Source organism: Trachymyrmex cornetzi, unplaced genomic scaffold, assembly GCF_001594075.2.
Source record: "Trachymyrmex cornetzi isolate Tcor2-1 unplaced genomic scaffold, Tcor1.1 scaffold724, whole genome shotgun sequence".
NCBI classification, from domain to species: Eukaryota; Metazoa; Arthropoda; class Insecta; order Hymenoptera; family Formicidae; genus Trachymyrmex; species Trachymyrmex cornetzi.
In genome coordinates, this window is record NW_017300053.1 from 442,817 (window position 1) to 461,872 (window position 19,056).

General features: G+C 30.3%; 4 protein-coding genes across 5 annotated transcripts; 2 read left to right on the plus strand and 2 right to left on the minus strand.

Moving 5' to 3' along the window:
- The first annotated feature begins 1,478 nt into the window (after positions 1-1,478).
- Positions 1,479-3,368, plus strand: LOC108767732 (queuine tRNA-ribosyltransferase subunit QTRTD1 homolog). Its single transcript, XM_018517737.1, has 7 exons — positions 1,479-1,496; positions 1,672-1,874; positions 1,963-2,112; positions 2,193-2,657; positions 2,741-2,943; positions 3,041-3,166; positions 3,236-3,368. The coding sequence occupies exons 2-7, from the start codon at positions 1,758-1,760 to the stop codon at positions 3,366-3,368; spliced, it is 1,194 nt and encodes a 397-aa protein (XP_018373239.1). The 5' UTR covers positions 1,479-1,496; positions 1,672-1,757.
- Positions 3,369-3,411: 43 nt separating this feature from the next.
- On the minus strand, positions 3,412-5,179 carry LOC108767736 (Ada2a-containing complex component 1). The gene is made up of 5 exons (XM_018517741.1): positions 4,631-5,179; positions 4,410-4,566; positions 3,965-4,200; positions 3,761-3,883; positions 3,412-3,691 (listed from the first exon to the last, which is right to left on the minus strand). The coding sequence occupies exons 1-5, from the start codon at positions 5,027-5,029 to the stop codon at positions 3,443-3,445; spliced, it is 1,164 nt and encodes a 387-aa protein (XP_018373243.1). The 5' UTR covers positions 5,030-5,179; the 3' UTR covers positions 3,412-3,442.
- Positions 5,180-10,276: 5,097 nt separating this feature from the next.
- On the plus strand, positions 10,277-15,103 carry LOC108767733 (b(0,+)-type amino acid transporter 1). Its single transcript, XM_018517738.1, has 3 exons — positions 10,277-10,627; positions 13,591-14,889; positions 15,013-15,103. The coding sequence occupies exons 1-3, from the start codon at positions 10,534-10,536 to the stop codon at positions 15,075-15,077; spliced, it is 1,458 nt and encodes a 485-aa protein (XP_018373240.1). The 5' UTR covers positions 10,277-10,533; the 3' UTR covers positions 15,078-15,103.
- Positions 15,104-16,538: 1,435 nt separating this feature from the next.
- Positions 16,539-18,328, minus strand: Snx16 (sorting nexin 16). 2 transcript variants are annotated; one of them, XM_018517743.1, is made up of 5 exons: positions 18,100-18,328; positions 17,488-17,682; positions 16,866-17,174; positions 16,656-16,783; positions 16,539-16,598 (listed from the first exon to the last, which is right to left on the minus strand). In XM_018517743.1, exons 1-5 carry the CDS (start codon positions 18,148-18,150, stop codon positions 16,559-16,561), a joined length of 723 nt encoding a protein of 240 aa, XP_018373245.1. In that variant the 5' UTR covers positions 18,151-18,328; the 3' UTR covers positions 16,539-16,558. The 2 variants fall into 2 exon arrangements, with proteins under 2 accessions (XP_018373245.1, XP_018373244.1); XM_018517742.1 differs by having other exon boundaries at positions 17,488-17,773.
- Positions 18,329-19,056: the final 728 nt, after the last annotated feature.

The following is a 19,056-nucleotide window of genomic DNA, read 5'->3' on the forward strand; positions in this document are numbered from 1 at the left end:
TTACGTATTTAGCACAAATTGTATATAAGATCACAAATTGTAAAGAAACGCACTATTTTATTATTGTATATACTGTAATCTAAGATTATAATCGAGATTGTAATCTTCGAAATTTGGAATTGTACAGCACAAATAAAGAAATATTTCATGATACTTGTATCTACTTTTTTTTTCCTAGCATAATCTGTTTCCTAGCAATAAAAGATATTTATTAGAAAAATGAAATGTAAATACACAATAAATGAGAAATTTAAATTCTAAAAATTTTGAGAGAGAGAGATAGAGAGAGAGAAAGACAAATCACAATGTTATATATATCAAGACATTTTTTAAGAAATTATATTACTTTATCAATTATTATTTAATCAATTACTTGTTATCCAATTAACTAAATTAATAAATTTAAAAAATTGTTTCTACGAATTAAATATATTTGTCTACAAAAATGTAGAAAAAAGATGCATTTCATTGCAAAATAATTAAAACATACATAATATAATTATTATTACACTTATTTGTCTGTATATATCTCAAAATTTATTATTATATTTGTTTTATAAATAAATTATCGTGGCTAATATAACGTGGAAGTGATCGCAATCACAACCACTACGTTACTATACGTATTTAAAAATTATGATGTATATATATAATTACTATAAATATATTAAAAAATATCTCTCATATCTCGATTAACTCTATGTGACCAATCTATGGAAAATAACCGGCAATCGAGCAATATTACGATCGCACGAAACTCACTTAAAGAGACTGTCGCGCGTTTGTTATACGTGATAATACTGTATCCACGCAATATTTATAGTCGGCCGATATTTATCAAATGCTAGTAAAGTTCGAAGTACAGTTTGTAAATTGTTGCAGGATTGTTAAATTAATGTTATTGTAAAAAGGATATAGTTAAAAGTTTACGTGAGATGTACCTCTCTCTCGCATACTTGGCGACGACCGTGCATGTACCTTCCGGCATCGAGAGCACAATAATAACGAGTAATAGTGATCATGTAGGATTTGTTTTCGTTGTCACGAACATTTCGCGAAACACTCCCGATGATACTTCGTCCGCGACACTCATGGCTTCCGCACACAAACGCGGCAACGCTCGCCGCGCGGCGGAAATTGGCTCGAGAAACAATCAGTTTAGCGCTTTTCCGTAAAAGCGAAAGAATGATCGTATCTACTGCGTTAACTTTCGCCGCGCGATAAGCTTTACCGCGTTCTGTTTGCGAGAACCATAACTTTTAAAACTGTAATGGTCGCGAAAAATGTTTAAACGTTCCGTGATCCGCCACATACTGCGCACCAGTGATGCCAATCCACTTCGCTTGCACGCGGACAGCGTCATCTGTCGGCGGCCTGGCGTAACTGATAGAACCGCGAGTTTGCAGTATTTTGCACTGCTCTTTGCTTTCTCTCTCTCTCTCTCTCTCTCTCTCTCATTTCTCATTCGCCCATGTGCTCGAGAAGATTGTATTAAGGTTATGTTCTACTCGCACGTTATAAAATAAATTAATTTCTATATAGATATATATATCTTTTTAAATGATTGTTTCCATTAATTAATATTAATTAAATAAAAAATATATTAAAAATATTAAATTAATTAATAAATACGTTAGTGAAAATTTAACAATGTCTATATTTATTATGTAGTATTCATCAATTAGTCGTTTATACCGTATGTGTGGAGAAGACTAACAGAGAAAGGGGAAGACGATAAAATAAATTATAGTAAAACAATGAAATTTTTCACTGACTCTGCAGCACGTTGTGCTGCACGAATTGGTACATTAAGTGGATTTGAAAGGTTGCCAAATATTTCTTTCGAAACACCTTTACTTCTTATCTATACAAAGGTATGGAATGAAAAATTCTTCTGTCTCATAATTATGTATCGTTTTTTTTATAACAAAAATTTGTTTTAATTTACAACATAATTTTTAGGGTGGCAGTGTACCACATTTGACAAAGGATGTCTTTAAAACTCTAACAACGGAAAAGCAGCTATTAACTGTCTCGCTTCCCTCAACCATGATAATGACCGATGTTATCAAAGAACTAGACACTTCTTTTGCTGATTTTGTTAGTATGAAGGTATGACAGAAACAAAATTATTGGATTAACAATATGCATTGAAGTTTCGCTATACTGGTTATTAAAGAATTTAATTGCAGGAATATATAAATTTTTTATCAATACATGATCCTGCCTATACTACCAACTCTGGCTTTCAACAGTTAAATACTATTTCAGTCTGGTCCAGAACAGGAAGAATTGTTGTTTCGGCTAATAAATACATGGAAATTGTGCAAGCGTTTAAACCAGATCTATATGTTGCTCTATGTGATGGAGATACAAATATTAATAGCCGTGCGAAACGAATATCAAAGGCAATAGTTCGAAGTAAAACTTTATTAGAACAATGTTTAGATATCCATCTACAATCGGATATTTTGAAATCGAAAGGAATATTAGGACCAGTGGAGGGTGGTTATAACTTGCAAGCTAGGAAAGAATCCATAGATTATCTAAAAGATAAGCCTTTAGCAGGATTTGTAATAGATGGATTACATAATAATGGGTCAGATGTACAGAATATTTCATCAGACCAAATTAAACAAGTAGTACAATATACCATCGTAAGTACGTTTTTAATTTAAAAAGTTATACGACTTATATGATTCAAAGTATTAATATGCTGCAATTTTGTTATATTTTATAGAATTTGCTGCCTATCGATAAAATGAGAATATCAATGGGTTGTTGGAATCCAGCTACTGTATTGGATCTCGTTGAATTAGGAGTAGACGTGTTTGATTCGTCCTATCCTTACGTAATTACTGAACAATCACAGGCTTTAACTTTCCTGTGTGATCATGATACTTGTGAGAATAATCAACATGCAATGTCGATAGCAGAAAAGAGGTAAGACAAAAAATATTTCAAATAAACATATAATATAAAAATATATAAACATATTAATTAAATAATACATGATTTCACATGTTTTTTCTTTTCCTAGATATGCAGACGACTTCTCCCCTATTTGTAAAAAATGCGAGTGTCTTGCATGTCAAAATCATACAAGAGCATATATCCATCATTTGCATCATACCAAAGAAATGCTTGCTTTAGTACTTTTAATGATGTACGTATTTATAAATTACGATTTAATCACTCTCATATTTGATCAATTAACATTTAATGATTATTTCAGACACAATACTCATCATTATCTACAATTCTTCAACCTTATTCGCGATAGTATAAAAAATGGAACATTCAATCAACTTCAAACAAAAATTCGTCTAAAATATGCAACTGTCAACTCTGAATCTATTACTGTATGAGCATTATTTTTAATAAATTATTTGTTACCTTGTACTCCTTGCATTGTATTTTACTCGGAAAAAATTTTTTTAGATTATTCAGGCAGAAAATTTGGATCGAGATAATTATAGGAAGAATTACTAAAATTTTGTGGAAAATAATCTAAGTCATAATTTCTACATAGTGGTGGTTTTATGGGAATTAATCTATGGGATGGATCGTGTAAGGGATTTTCTGCCTCCAATTGTGCTATTGCACAATCACCACATAGATCAATTCCGCTATGACATTCTGCACAATGCCATCTGGTACCTTTTAAAGGTTCCTCACCACACACTGTACACTGTAGGAAAATATTGTTGATAAGTAATAATTCTACATGTACAATTAGCTGTATAAAAAGAATACGTACTTTATATCCAACATGTTTGTACACGGGAGAGTCTTGGGCCTTTTCAGCTTTCACTTGCCGCAATAAGTTTAGCTGTCTTATCTCAGGACTATCATCACTTCCTCCATTCAGTGTATCATCCTCCTGAAAAATTATATTGATATTAAAGTAACTTTTTCTAATATCTAATATTTTATATAAAGCAATAATGTGCAAAGTGCTTACAGATTCCTCTGCTACAGGCTGTTCTTTACTTTCATCTGATGTATTAAAAGTAATATCTTGATGTGGGAAGAAAGTCGAACGTTTAAATAAAAATTGATTGTTACGCTTATGAATTAAACTTTTCTTGACATCCACTTTTAGTTTAGGTCCTCTGCCAGGTATGGGTAAACCTGCCCTCAAAAGCTTAATAAAGTACTTTTGAACTCTGCTGGATACTTGCTTAGGCGTTCGATTCCCTACAAAAAAAAAGTAGTTATAGTATCTTCCTTGCAACATAAGTTATCACTATTCTACAATTACGTAAACATAGATGTAACTGTAAGTGGTTGTAGTTGTAAGAATTGAACCAATTAATTGAATATAAGGAGAAGACTGTGATTCGTTAATTCTTACAACAATAAGCACTTACAACTAGGCTTATATAATTGTAGAACGAGTTTTATACCTAATGCACTTGCTATCTTGGTCCAACGTCTCATTTCCACTTCCTCTGGTGGATATTCAACTAAAAGTTCCTCGAGTCGCCTTTGCTCTTCCACTGTCCACAATTGATTGAAAGTTTCAGGTTTACTTTCATCGAAGGCACGACCTCTGACTAAGATCTGCAAAATGAAATGACGAAATAGAGTTTCTTTCCAAATATACATTTATAACATCGATGCATACTTTATCATTTTCCTGTTCAGTTTTTGGTTGTATCCGAGGTAACACATGTCCATGTCGAGTTTGCGGCCTCATACGTCCATCTGGCAATGCAATGCTATATTGCGACCAGTCAATGTAAGGAATCTCTGGGATCTTCTGCGGACCAGGTAATTCTGGAAGATCACCGTCTTGCAACTGCGCCACGAACGATATCGGATCCTTCAGTGCTTGGGCACGCACGGACATAAGCTTGTCCAAATCTTTTACGGCTTGGACTCTCTGAGCCTCGAGGATAACTATTGTTTTCAGGAAAGCGGTGTAATCTTTGTTACCCTTCAGTGCCAAGTGATCGGATTCGAAGTAGAATTCGTTCTGTTCCTCATTCGAGTCATTCGTGACCTTCACTGTCTCGTCGTTCATTTTTTATTTATTCGAATTTGTAATAAACAGAGATACTGCATGAAATACTTGTCGTACAGATCTATAGACTTCTTTTTTCTGCATTCAAACACAGTATTGCACGACACACGCGCCGATTGTAACTTAACCTCGCCTAACCTAACATTACTCCCGAAGTGTCCCGAAGTCTGATCTCGACTCTCGACAGTTCTCGACTCCCGAGATCGTAGCGATCATAATTCGTAGCTGACGAATATTTCTAGGATTAGCTAAAGAGAAAATGCTTCTAATTCCGCACATTGTGTAAAGTAGATAATGCGAAAAAAAAATATTTTAAAAATAATTTTAATAAATCTTTTCTCTCTCTTATATAAAGAAGGCAAAAATTATATCATATATAAATTATCGCTATCAAATGCGGGACTGATATAATTAACATGGCACAATTAAGTATAAATATCCTCGTCAATCACACACGATGTGTTTAATATCTTCTGTATCAAGATTCAATTGATGTTTATCGAATTATTGTCTTAAACGAGTACATTTCAACGAAGTTGAGATAATTATGCCGAGACTGAAAAATAATTGTCTTAAACGAGTACACATTTCAACGAAGTTGAGATAATTACGCCGAGACTGAAAAATAATTTTGTAGAACTTAGATCAATAGAATAATATAATTAAACAATAAGGTATTTAGTTCCGTCATGCACGTAATATTGATATTTATATTATATAAAATTGCATAGAAAATAAATAATGTAAAGATAACTATGTATATATGTATAGGATGTAGTAATAGTCCTAACATTATTAGACAAAATGATTATTCACTTAAAACGTAATAGTAGCTCTATCTAACAATATGAAGTAATCTCGTATATTACCTACTTCCATTCTTTCTGTATAATTCTGCTCTGTAGGAATTATACAGAATTAAACAGAAAAATACAACAGTTACCAACAATTTCCACAGCCAAACCACATTATTTTATAAAAATGCATTTAAGAAATATATATACATCAACAATTTTATCAATGTTGTAAATACATTTCTCTTTAAAAAATTTATGTACAGCGTATTTATTAGTTTTTAATACAAAACAACTTGACACAAATTCTTAGCAAAAAATTTGAAATTTATTTGAAAAATATCAGTCATAACATAAATACATTTACTCAACTAAAATGTTTATTAAAGTATGAGGAATTTATCATTTTGCTTCAGTCGACAAAAAGATATGTTATATTAAGATGTGTTATTTTGCTGAGTTATACAAATATTTAAGCTGTGTTTTAATATACACTGCCAATACTAAAAATCTACAGGATTATTTATTTTAATCTTATCAGGTAAAAATTTTGGAAATATACAATTTTTCCAAGAAATATTTCAAATAAAAATTTTATGGTATAAAAGGGGACGTACAACGGGTTTTGTTTGGAATTCTTTTTTTTTTATAAAATTGCATATTTTCAAAAAATGTGCCTATTAATATTAAAATAAATCATCCTGCAAAAACCAAATTCTGGAACAATAGTACAAGGTCGAAATCGTGAAATATTAAAAAAAAAATATCCGAGTAAAAAACTGTCAAAGCCGATGGAGAAAAAACTATTATTTCCTCGAGTTCTTTATCCTAAAATTCTAAAACTTTTCCATCGTTTACATTTCTAAATATAAAGTTATAATAATGTGCATAGATTTTCATGCGCATATAGACTTTCATGTGCATAAACTTTATTGGCAATGTACAACCGAACGAGTAATTAGTTGCATGAACGACATTGAACATTAGAAAGTCGGTAGTTTGAAAATAGAAATAGGAAGGATAACAAGTACTCAAGCCTCAGCTCATTTTTTCCATGAAAAATTAATCTTTAAGCAACAGAGGTTCATTCTATCGGAATCCTTTTTTATGTATATAATAAAAAAATATATGTACTCTGTGTTTAAAACTTTTAGTCGTCATATAATTTGCCTATCTTTATTTCTTTTACTGACAGAATTTCAAGTAAAATATGTCTACATGAATCATTATCATATTTATATAACCTTAGTATAATGTAACCGTAACACAACGGTATCAAACATAACAAAAATGGTAACCATTTGTGTCGCGGAATGACACGATTATAAAGATTATATTTCAAAATATCAAAAAGTAAAATAAAATTGCTATCTTATCTAATTATCTATAAATATAAAGAGGATAAAGGACAATGCTAGATTTTATTGCGAATCAAAACATAATAACATTCGTTTATAACATTCTGATTTGCAATGTGATCTAGCGTTGACTTTTATGTTTTTTTATATTATATAATAAACTTTAACTTTTTGATGACGTGAACGAAGAAAACAAAACTTTTTCTTCAAATGTATTGCAAAATATAACATTTTTTTAAATGCTTTTTTAATCATTATGTTATGATTTTTTTACTGCGTTATAATAATATAAAATAAGTAATGCTTTTTCAAATCTTTTTTCTAAAAACTTGTATTTGCAGTCGCGTCAGTAATCTACCGCAAAAATTTGAGATGCTTGCACTTCTATTAGTACTTTATATCTTTATAGTATTCAAAAAATGGAAGCACTTTCGATATAAAAATTTTACTTCTATAAATTTACTATGCACGTAATTCGTGACAACTTTATAACAGATAAAATTTAATTGTCACAAATTACTACGATATCATTGTTGAATGACACGAATTTATGGCGTACATTCAAAATAATTACGTGGATAGTACATGTAAAAGAAAAGTAAAATCTTTATGTTGAATATGTTTGCATTTTTTCGTAATAGAAAATAATTTTCAGAAATGCAGTCAGTTCAAATTGTTGCAGCAGAATATTGGCACGATGACAAATAAAGGTTTTTCGAGAAAAGATTTAAAATATACTACTTACTTTAAATTGTCACTAAAAAAAAATCGTGGCGTAATGATTAAAACAGCATTTAAAAGAAATTTTGCGACACAATTGAAGAAATTTACAAAAAAAATTGTATTTTTCCCGTATTAAAGTTAAACTTCAATTTTTTAAAGCTCAAGCTCTAAACACAACGCGAAACAACAGCAATAGCGATAAAAATAACAACAGTGATAGAAACAGAAGAATCCAAGATTTGGGAATGCATATGTCAATGCACATAGGAACACAGAATAAGGTAGTAGCGATAAATTTCCAACGCGTTAGAATTCTATGTCTTATAGCCTACCAAGCATTCAAATTTTTCATTTTGTTTATGTATATACTATAATCTTAAAGCAAATAGAAGAGATAGTTTATACGCGATCAAATTGGTTGGCCTTTTTATTTCTTTTGCTACATTATGCAACAAGAGCGATAAATATATCGCTTATTTCTATACTGTTCCTATCTCTGTTCTTGTCGCTGTTGCCTCATATAATTATCTAGAGTTTCACTTTAAATTAGTGCTGTATGTAGTAAAATCATAGCAGGAACATGAAGTTTCAAACATTCGGAAGATGAAGTTTCAAGAGAGCTTTAAAACGCTTTTTTATACATTCCTCTGCGATAATTTTTGCAAAGATACGCGTAATTTTAAATTTGCTTCTTTTAGTACCGACTTTAAGTTATTTCCTGATTTTTCAAGTGTATTTTCTAAATCCCTCAAATCTTTTTTAGCATATTTATAAACAGGTGGAGTTTACTTTTGTATTAGGGCCCCAAAAACTCTTTGCACGACCCTGGTTCCAACCTTCTATCGGTTGCACGCACAGAAGCTTTATGACGACTTGTTAGCTGATTAGATTTTGCCGATTTACCTCGTGGAATTCGGACAAACAAATCATTTAACGTAGTCCGGCTTATTCACGTAAGTGTCATAAATCGCCAATTGCTAGAAAGCAAATTTCACAAGTCAATATTTAGCGTTTATGTAATGCCGATTTCTAGAGATACGTTTTTTTTTTTTTTCGGGAAAAAATCTAGTTGCATAAATTGGAAATCTGATAAATTCAATCAGAAAGGCATAATTTTAAATGAGTTAGCTTTTAACTTCAACTGATTATTTTATTATGTGTAAAATATATTAATTGCTTGTCTAACAATAAGTTAATATCTTTTATCTTTGAATATCATTTCTTTTTTTATATATAGAAAGTTAAATAATAAGACAATTAGAGAAGTTCAATAGAGTAATGTCTTGCAAGATTACTTGCATTTCTTTCAAGTTTTCAAAAAAGACAAAATAAGAAAAGTTTATTTAAAAGCACGTTTCATTAATATTTCGTTAGAATTTTATTTAAATAATGTGTAGGTATTCTTTTATAATTATTATCAATCTAATAATTTTTATCTATATTCTTTGTGTAATTCTACGTAATCCTTTAAATATTGTTCATTAGTTCTCTATATAAAAAAAATATATTTCCATACAAAAAATGTAACAAAAATAATACACTATAATATTAAACAGAAAGAGGCTAAGATCAAAAGCTAGATTGAAATTGCTAATATTTAATAATCTTTATGACAAAATACAACATACATTTCGACCAAACAATCAAGTCAATCTCAATGTTAATAGAGTAAATACGAAAAATTTTCTAAAATTGAACGTTAAACGAATAATTAAACGAATTTATCTTCTATTAAAAAATAAATTTAAGAAATTAAAGAAGATAATTGTTTATTCAATTGCGAGCGTCATATACATTAATCAAAAATAATATATTTCTTTGGTATTCTATACAATTTTATATAAATATTTTTAGAATTCATATTGTAATTGCTTTTTCTCGAGTAATATAATTTCAAAATTATATTTTACTTTAATATAAATAATGCTTTCTGAAATTAACTTTTAATTTAACTTCAGTTGATTTAATCTAAACTTTTAATTAAATTCTTTTGTTCATACATGTGCAACTTTTAATGTAACTATATAAGTTAATTTTATAAGTTATTAATAATTAACTTTAAAAGAAACAATTATTTCTGATTCACAAAATGCCGTCAAATATATATTTATAATTAAATCTGTTAAATATTCTGGTTGAGATAACTAGAAATTCAATTACGTAACCAGTATTCTGATATGATCGAAATGCATTCTGTTAACATAACTTCTTGTTATAACCAATATATGTTTCTAGTGCTTGTCTAGCTCAGTGCCCGATCAAGAAAAATAGTAGAGTATCTGTGACGAGGACGAATATCTCCTTATCAGTATTTCACTAATGTCTGCGAAAAAAAGGCAACGAGCTGATCCAGTCCCGATTTGAAGCTCCGACCGTGATAAACCCACCCAATAGCTTCAGTCGCGTGGTCGAGCCCATTGCCATCGCGCGTGGAGCACTGACAACGAATTCACAATTGTTTCAGACGAGAAGATAAAGACTACCGCCGCCGTTGCCACCACCATCGTTGAACAGACTAGCCGTTCATGCGATGTGTCATTGAATTTTGAATCACTGTTGACAGTGTCGTTGGAGTGTGCAACGTGCTTCGCACTCTTATTTCTCGTTCCATTCTCAATATACGGGAAAAATGGCATGTGAGGAGAAGACGGTCGGGAAAATTGAGCTGAAGAGAGAGCTGGGACTCTTCAGCGCGGTCAGCATCATTCTGGCGGTGATGATAGGTGAGATACGATTGTTGACTATGAAAATCTATAAATTTCCCACGGATACGTAAATCATAAATTCTATCGTCGACTGTAAACACAGTTTGATCTATCAGATTTTATCTCTCACTTGCCATTTGCATTAAATAAATTAAACATTGTGTTGTACGAGTACACGTTTTATTCCCGCGTGCCATATTTCGCGAGTTTGATAGAAATTATGAGAATGCGACACAGATTGCAACAGTATAGACGATAAAAACGATAAAGACGGAAATTCATGACATATTATTTTTTTATTTTTATTCGCGGATTCCCGAGTGTCGATCTCTGACACTCCCATTCGTAATCGCGTTTATGCGATAAATCGTAATGCAACACAAAGAAGGCCAGACCTCAGACGTTCAAATCCGCAGTATCGTGCTAAAAAAAGATTCGGTACGATGCACGCTTTTATTGCAAGTCACGAAAATTATTTTTATTCGACACTGTTCAGCGATACAATGAATAATTAACCATTAACCATTGAACCTAATTTCGTAGTACTAAATAGTATATCAATATAATTACTTTTCCGCTTATGCCCAATTTCTTCACCTCTAGATAACTTTATCCACGAGATATCTCCCAGAATACAATAGAGATATCTCCTAGATAAAGTTATTTGCAACTTATCTGGAAGTGAAGAAATTGGGCATTAGTCTGCAAAAGAATTGTGTCAAAAGCGATGTAAGAATAATTTGTTTTTCCATTAGACTGAGGAACATTATTTGTCAAGATTATTTAACAATGTCGAAAGTAATTATGTGTGATAAAAATGAATATAAAAATATGCGTTATTACCCAAATTCATTAATTCTTTGTACAGATATATTTTTCAATAGAAAACATAAAAAATATATTCCAAAAATTTTGAATAGTGAATGGAAGTACGCGTCGCTTTCGAAATTTGTTTTCAACCTTATTATTGTTCATCATTTGTATACCACGTGTACCAAATTGTTATTATCACGAAATAATGATGAACAATTTTATATAATTCCATTCTCTATTCAAAATTTTTGGAATACACTCTTTAAAGGTATAGACGCTGCGATTTTTTATGACGGTAATGGTAACACCAGAGTTGGAAAAATCAAAGTATTATTTGTTATAGGTTGAAAAGGTCACTAATTACTAAAAAAAAGTAACTTTATTTAACAATACAACTGAAATTTTTATTCGTAATTTTGACTTTTTATTTGTAACTAGTTACTTTTATTCATTATTTGCAACAGTCATAAAAAAGTAACGCGTTGATGCGTTACAAATTACTTTTTATTATTTTCAGTAAATATCGTATAATGATGACAATTAACTAATTTATCAATATAGTAAAAAAAATTGCAACGTCTCATTATCAAATTATTATTATTATAAAAAGTAACGGTACAGTAACTTTTCCATTCCCTTATTTTGAGTACTCTGTTTGTCTTATCCTCCCTTTTTTCAACTTAATGGGAGATTATAATATTATATATCGAAATTAATTACATTCTTCAAAAGAAATTCTATGAATGAAAAACAAAAGAAACCTTGCCTAAAATTTGGTCAGTGTGAAAAAAAACATGTTAAAAATACTATACAATAAAATAACACAAAAAGCACGCGATAGAATAGAATTAATTAAAAAATTGACAGCTGTCTGATTTTGAAAATTAAGAATTCATTCATATATTTATTTTATAGAAAATAAATATAATCATCTCAATTCGTTTTAATTTTTTTGAGTTTCGTAATGATAAGTGTCAAATTTAAAACAATACAATCTTTAGAAAAGTCACTGTTTTTTGTCTGTGCGTCTAAAATAATCTTGTTATGTTTTTGTTTTAATCATCATTCATAGAGCGGTGAAATATACCGTGTATATGAGTATTACGAAAGTTACATGCTTGTAGATAACATAATCGCAAAAATATTTATCAATATTTTAAAAAGGCACAATAAATATAATCAGAAATTATGGCATTCTCCGAACTGTAGCCTTTAGTTCAAAATGGCAATTCAGAAGTAGTTAGCAGCAGTTATATAATTGTATAGACCCAAATAAGATGCCGCTTTATTCATTGAAGCCCTTTTAGTTAATTGACGGTGACCGAAATGCTTTCTCACACGTTCTTAAATACCGGGTGTTAAAATAAAAAATATAAGATCGTATGTTCCTTAAAACCAATACAAAAGTTATATCATAAAGTAAAGAATTTATATACGGACAAATCAACACAGCAGCATAGACAGAGTACTCAGTAATTGAAGTTTAATGCTCGTTTCTATCAATTAACTTTAATCTCGGTTCAATTTTTACAACTAGAAAAAAATGAAGAGTTAGTGTTGAATCCAGCTTAAAATTAAACTACATTGGTGAAAACGATAACTCAGCTAAATGTTTCTAAATTAGAACATCTATTTTCACATGGTTTAATTACTCGAAAATTTAGTAAAAAATTTCTCACATTCTTCGAGTGTTATCTTACTGACAGATCTTATCTTTTATCTGTTTTAAAATCTTCAAAGAATTTACAGAGACGAGGATTAAGTACTGATACTATATCTACAATCAAATTATATTATCCGATATTATAACATTGCAACTAAGTAGCACAATTAGATAATGTCATGTTTATCTCTCATCGCGATTATCTCTCTCGATATTAAAATCCTAAAAATTCTTAACGATTTATTAATATAGAAAAATTTTATATCACGCAGCTTCCAAATAATCTAAATATTCTCTCAATGATTAACAGACTAATGATCTGTTGACACTGGCCAACAAATATTTTGTTTGTCAACGTAATAATTATATACGACTAAAATCATCGAAAAGGTTAATCGAGATTAATCAGTCATTCACGTCATGGGACATTAGCCAGTTACTGTGGTTGACTCCGCCGAATAATACCGATTATAAATTGCTATTAACTACAATCTCTATTGTTCAGGTTCCGGCATTTTCGTATCACCAACCAGCGCTTTTGAGCGATCAGGATCTGTGGGATTTTGTTTAATCGTTTGGATCAGCTGTGGTGTGCTGTCTCTATTAGGTGCATTGGCCTTCGCCGAATTGAGTACCGTGGTACCACGTTCTGGTGCCGAATATGCATACTTCATAGAGGCCTTCAAGCCTTTACATGCATACGCCGGTCAGGTGCCAGCGTTCATCTGTTCCTGGATCTCTGTAATATTGTTACGACCGGCAGAAGTAGCAGTAATTACATTGACTTTCGCAGAGTATAGCGTGCAGCCATTTTCCGGATATTTTTGTAATCTATCCAGCGACTCTATGGCAACGCTGAAGAAGCTCATAGCAATTATGGCATTGGGTTTGATAACGTACATTAATCTCATCAGCGTCAAACTCTACGTAAAAGTGCAGAATGTGTTCACTGTGTGCAAAGTAGTCGCTTGTATGGTAGTAATCATCGGTGGGATATGGTGGCTGAGCTCAGGTCACGTAGAACTTCTCAGTAATCCTTTTCGTGGTACTACTACGTCAGCTGGCAATATTGCTCTGGCCTTCTACAGCGGTCTCTGGGCGTACGATGGATGGACTGCGACCGCGATGATTACCGAAGAAATCAAGAAACCCGAAGTCAATATCTTCCGGAGCACGCTCATCGCGGTTCCCGTCATCACCGTTCTATACGTATCCATGAACTTGATGTATATGGCAGCGTTGACAATGTCCGAGATGAAGAGCGCACCAGCGGTAGCGGTAGTTTGGGCTGACCGAGTCCTACCATCTTGGATGAGTTTCGCAATACCACTCGGTGTAGCGTTATCAACCTTTGGATGTGCTCTTAGTATTCAATTCAGCGTGGCCAGACTGTGCTTCGTTGCTGCCAGCGAGGGCCATGTACCACGAGTCTTCAGTTACGTACACATCGAGAAGATGACACCGGCTCCAGCAGTGATTTTGCAGAGTATACTCTCACTAGCATGCCTGATGTTAGGCGATATAATCGCTTTGATCGAGTTCGCCAGTTTCCTTATGTGGCTGTTCTATGGACTAGCGATGATATCGCTTATAATTATGCGACGGACCAAAGCAAACGCTCCTAGACCGTACACCGTACCTATTGTGATACCTTGGCTGATATTAGTGGTTTCAATTTTTCTTACAGTGCTTCCAATAGTTTACGAACCATCGATAAAATATTTATTCGTATTTATATTCGTCTTGTGCGGTCTTGTCGTATATCATGTATTTGTGTACAAGAAAACAGGAAATACTTTATCAGGTGAGTATAATAGGGTAAAAAAATATATAGGAGTCTCTTACATAAGAGATTTATATATCATTGGCACCAAACATAGTTTGCTTTATTTATCACGAAATAAAATTTGTTTTTGTCTTTTTTCAGCCAAGCTAACATACGTCATGCAAATGTTATGTCTAGTCGTTGCTCCAGATAAAAAAGAAGACTGACCAAATATTTCTGAACCCATTATTGTTGTAAATATATATATATATATGTATAAAATACATACACATACATACATAACAATTGCTCATATATACATTAAAAAACGGCATTATTTTATACTACACATTTTTTATTACCAAAATAAATTGCAAATTCAATTCTTGTAGTAAGCATAAAAAGAATCAACAACATGCTTTATATTAAAACATTGAAAAATTTCTGTACCTATAGATTTATATATATTATTATATTTTTTAAGAATGTGTATGCGTGCGCGCGCGCATCTGTGTGTGTGTGTAAAAGTGTACTGTATATAAAAAATATCGAAATATACAACACGCGAACAGTTAGGAAAAATAATAATTTATATACTGTAATAATGCAATATTACAATATTTTAACATTAAATTATTTTTTTCACGGTTTAGATATAATAAGTGTCCAAACAACAAAATAACGCATTTATATTGCAATATAAATGCAACTCTTTTATGTACAATGTCAGACATTTATTATATCTAACAATATTGCTATATTAAAATTAGTACTTTTAAAACATAAAATTTTAATTAATAACATACTTATATTTTTTTATAAAATTATTTCTATAAGTAATAATATATATAGTAAAATTATCATTCGAATTTTATACAGTTAATGATAATTTTATATAAATAAATAAAAGCTAGAGATATATTAAGAGACACAGTACCGTCTCATGCAAAGTATATTTTTCGTAAGGATAAAGTTTATAGAACACATAATATTTCATCTAAATATCAAATTACACATATAAAAGTTACTTTTTATCCTCCTCAATCTTTTATATAGCCGGCTAAACAAAAAATTAGTTCACCGTAATGAAAAAAACAGGAAATTATTACATATAATCTGATGTTCAGAAAAAGCATTCTAGTTAAAAATTTCATTCAATATAAATTTTATAAAAAGTAAAATAATAATTATTTAAGATTCATACATCTTTTCGTTGAGAATTGAGGAGAATACACTCTTTAATCAGTATCTTATACAATATTTTCAATATAAAAACAAATTTTTCATATATAAGTTGTAAATATAAATGTATATATATATATATACATATATGTATCAAAAAATATAAGACATCTATATATAAATTCGTTTGACTTATATAATTTGTTTTATATAGTCATTTGTAATTTAATTAAATGAATAATATCAATTATTGTATCAAATATATATATCTAGTAAAATGTAAAAATTTGTGAATAAAATTTTATATATAGCTCACTGTATATCGATAAAATTTTACTGATATAATTAATACAATATCCTATGTTTAAATGTTATTTCCATAAATATTCCATTTATAAAATAAGTTCTTAAAAAATATTTTTATGCTATATAGCATTTTTTTTTAAATATACAGCATTGAAAAAATTTAAAATTTATATATAAATTAACTCAAACAGATCTTATAATTGTACAGTCTATAAAATTATTATTGAGTTGTACCACATTTTGAACAGGTTTGTCTTTCACTGAAACAGTTGAAAATTTGTTACATAAAAAAAGGAAAGTATTTTTGTACTGCTTACCTGAATATCTGATGAAGCTTCTTTCGGAATTCATTACAGAGAGCTTTTTCAGATGCAAGGGCTGCATCACGTTCTCGTAATTGTTGTCTCAAATTATATATTGTATCTTCTAATGCTTCAAAAATTGCCTGAAAAGATTAAATATTTTGTAAAGCAAAATAATATATGAAAAAATTAAGATTTATAAATGTAATTCATATTACAACTCACTCTAGATTCTTCTGCTGTATCAGATAAAGCAGGAGGCTCATCCAAACAGAAGAATTCCCTTACACACGAAACACCAATAAGAAGCGGGCTACTCAATATACCGTTAACAAATGTTTGAAGACCACATATTCTTTCTTCCAAAAAACTTGGAGCAAAATTATCACCAAGCCATTTTTTTCTTGGTAAAGCCAAATGGACAATAGGAACTTTTTGTCTTTTTAATTGAGCTAATAGTCGAACAAAGTCTGTGTACCTTCGAAATACAAACCAGCAATCACCATTTTTCAATTCAACTCTAAGTTTGTAGACCTATATACCAAGAACATAAAAAGAATTTATATTTAAAACATTGATATACAAAAAAAAACGCAATAAAACAATTTCTGTATAATTTTATATTTTAGATAATATTATTGCTTCATATTTTAATTGTTATTTATATTTTTTTAAAGTTTTATACTGTTAAAGTTAATAAAATGTATATACTGCTGTACAATATATTTGTACTATTGTAAAATATTTATATTTGTGTTACATTAATGAGAAATATATATTAAAATAATATAAATAAAGTTTAACATGATATAATAAAATTATGTAATTATTGATATAATTAACTAACTGTAAATCTAGCTCTCTCCTCCATGATCTCATAACCAACAATAGGTATTCTCAAGTCATCGCTAGTGAGGGGTGACTGAAGAATATCAGAGTTGGTATTGCTATCATTGGTGTAATTAAATCGTTGCACAGTAAATGAATTCGAGTGACCAGATCCATCAGAGTTGGGACTATCAAGAACTCTCACAGTACCTGTCTGAGAATTTCTTGCTTTACTAATCGCAAGTGTTACCTCACTAATGCATCCCACACCAGCCTCTGAATTGGACATTTTAACTCGAACAAAACTAAACAAAACCATGCATACTTCAAATAAAAACTATTTAAAGCTAAGCTACTATTAAACAAATAAATTCAGGCATAATCAAATATAATATCTATGTGAAAGGTATAATTCACTCAAATTACTGAAAAATATACAGTTTTCAAACGTAAGCAATAAATTGACATTAACAGCAATTGAAACTACTTTAGAATAAGTTAAAACAATTGTTTAAATAAAGAAAATTTGTAGATTAAAAAGCAATGTAAAAAAATCATTTATAATAAAAGCTTAGTCCTACGCTACGCAATCAACTTAATAAATCAAGAATAGTTTATCAAATACACTAACCTTAATTATTTTAACACAAGAATATAACACGAAGCACTCATTTCTGTTCATTGCATTTTATTATTACATCACAATCATAGACATCAGATTTGTTTATATGCCATGTCATAAATGTATCAATCGCCTATTCAACACATCCCTTGACAAATTTGTCTTATATTTACTTGACATATTGAAAATTCGAAGACAATTCACGGATTTAAAATTAGTGAGAGAACAAGAGCAGTTAGATCAGAATCTTCGAAGAACAGTCTTGGAATTCCTTTTTTTTTTAAATTATATTAAAACTGAATAGTGAAATTGAGATAGCAACAAAAACAGGCACAATTACAGATAAATTGTGATCAAGTGCTAAATTGCTAAAAAATATTGTCATGTACCAAAGAGAAACCTGAGAGCAACCATCCTCGTATTTTTCATGCGACGCTTGAGAACCATTGTACACTAGCGACACCAACATCATTTTTCTAAAATCATGTAAACTACGTATCGCAATATACACACGGCTGATAAAGTCCCTCTGAAGTGGATGTCAATTAAATAATATCAATTTTTTTTTGCAATGATCCTGGTGGAAATAAATGGCTAAAATCGCTGAAATCTCTATTAAGTTGACATTTAATTAAGCAATTTCAACAATTAAACGGACTGCTATAAATTATAACGGTCCTTTTTTAAGAGTATTTATATATTTATTTTTTTACAATTATACTTTTTTATATTTTTATTTCCAATTATTTTACCGTATTTCGCTAATCATTTGGCATTAAAATAAAAATTTTAATACTATTTTTGATAGTATTCAAAAGGTTGCTCTGTTTTTACCAAATATATTTGCAAGCCGTTGAATAAAGTTGGAGTCCTTGTAATTCCAAGCAAACTACATTTAATTTAAAGTTGCAAACACAATTTAAATAAATAAAAACAAATCAACCTGAAGAGGCCCTCCACCACCCC

What these genes read in the sequence shown, in the direction of transcription:
- LOC108767732 (XM_018517737.1), top strand. Translation starts at nt 1,758, where the DNA reads ATGAAATTTTTCACTGACTCTGCAGCACGTTGTGCTGCACGAATTGGT. An exon ending in CTGATTTTGTTAGTATGAAG is followed by an intron (nt 2,113 to 2,192) that starts GTATGACAGAAA and finishes ATTTAATTGCAG; the next exon opens with GAATATATAAATTTTTTATC. An exon ending in GCTTTAGTACTTTTAATGAT is followed by an intron (nt 3,167 to 3,235) that starts GTACGTATTTAT and finishes TGATTATTTCAG; the next exon opens with ACACAATACTCATCATTATC.
- LOC108767736 (XM_018517741.1), bottom strand. Translation starts at nt 5,029, where the DNA reads ATGAACGACGAGACAGTGAAGGTCACGAATGACTCGAATGAGGAACAG. An exon ending in CTGAACAGGAAAATGATAAA is followed by an intron (nt 4,567 to 4,630) that starts GTATGCATCGAT and finishes TTCATTTTGCAG; the next exon opens with ATCTTAGTCAGAGGTCGTGC. An exon ending in ACAAACATGTTGGATATAAA is followed by an intron (nt 3,692 to 3,760) that starts GTACGTATTCTT and finishes ATTTTCCTACAG; the next exon opens with TGTACAGTGTGTGGTGAGGA.
- LOC108767733 (XM_018517738.1), top strand. Translation starts at nt 10,534, where the DNA reads ATGGCATGTGAGGAGAAGACGGTCGGGAAAATTGAGCTGAAGAGAGAG. An exon ending in CATTCTGGCGGTGATGATAG is followed by an intron (nt 10,628 to 13,590) that starts GTGAGATACGAT and finishes TCTATTGTTCAG; the next exon opens with GTTCCGGCATTTTCGTATCA. An exon ending in AACAGGAAATACTTTATCAG is followed by an intron (nt 14,890 to 15,012) that starts GTGAGTATAATA and finishes GTCTTTTTTCAG; the next exon opens with CCAAGCTAACATACGTCATG.
- Snx16 (XM_018517742.1), bottom strand. Translation starts at nt 17,757, where the DNA reads ATGTCCAATTCAGAGGCTGGTGTGGGATGCATTAGTGAGGTAACACTT. An exon ending in AGGAGAGAGCTAGATTTACA is followed by an intron (nt 17,175 to 17,487) that starts GTTAGTTAATTA and finishes CTTGGTATATAG; the next exon opens with GTCTACAAACTTAGAGTTGA. An exon ending in ATACAGCAGAAGAATCTAGA is followed by an intron (nt 16,784 to 16,865) that starts GTGAGTTGTAAT and finishes TAATCTTTTCAG; the next exon opens with GCAATTTTTGAAGCATTAGA.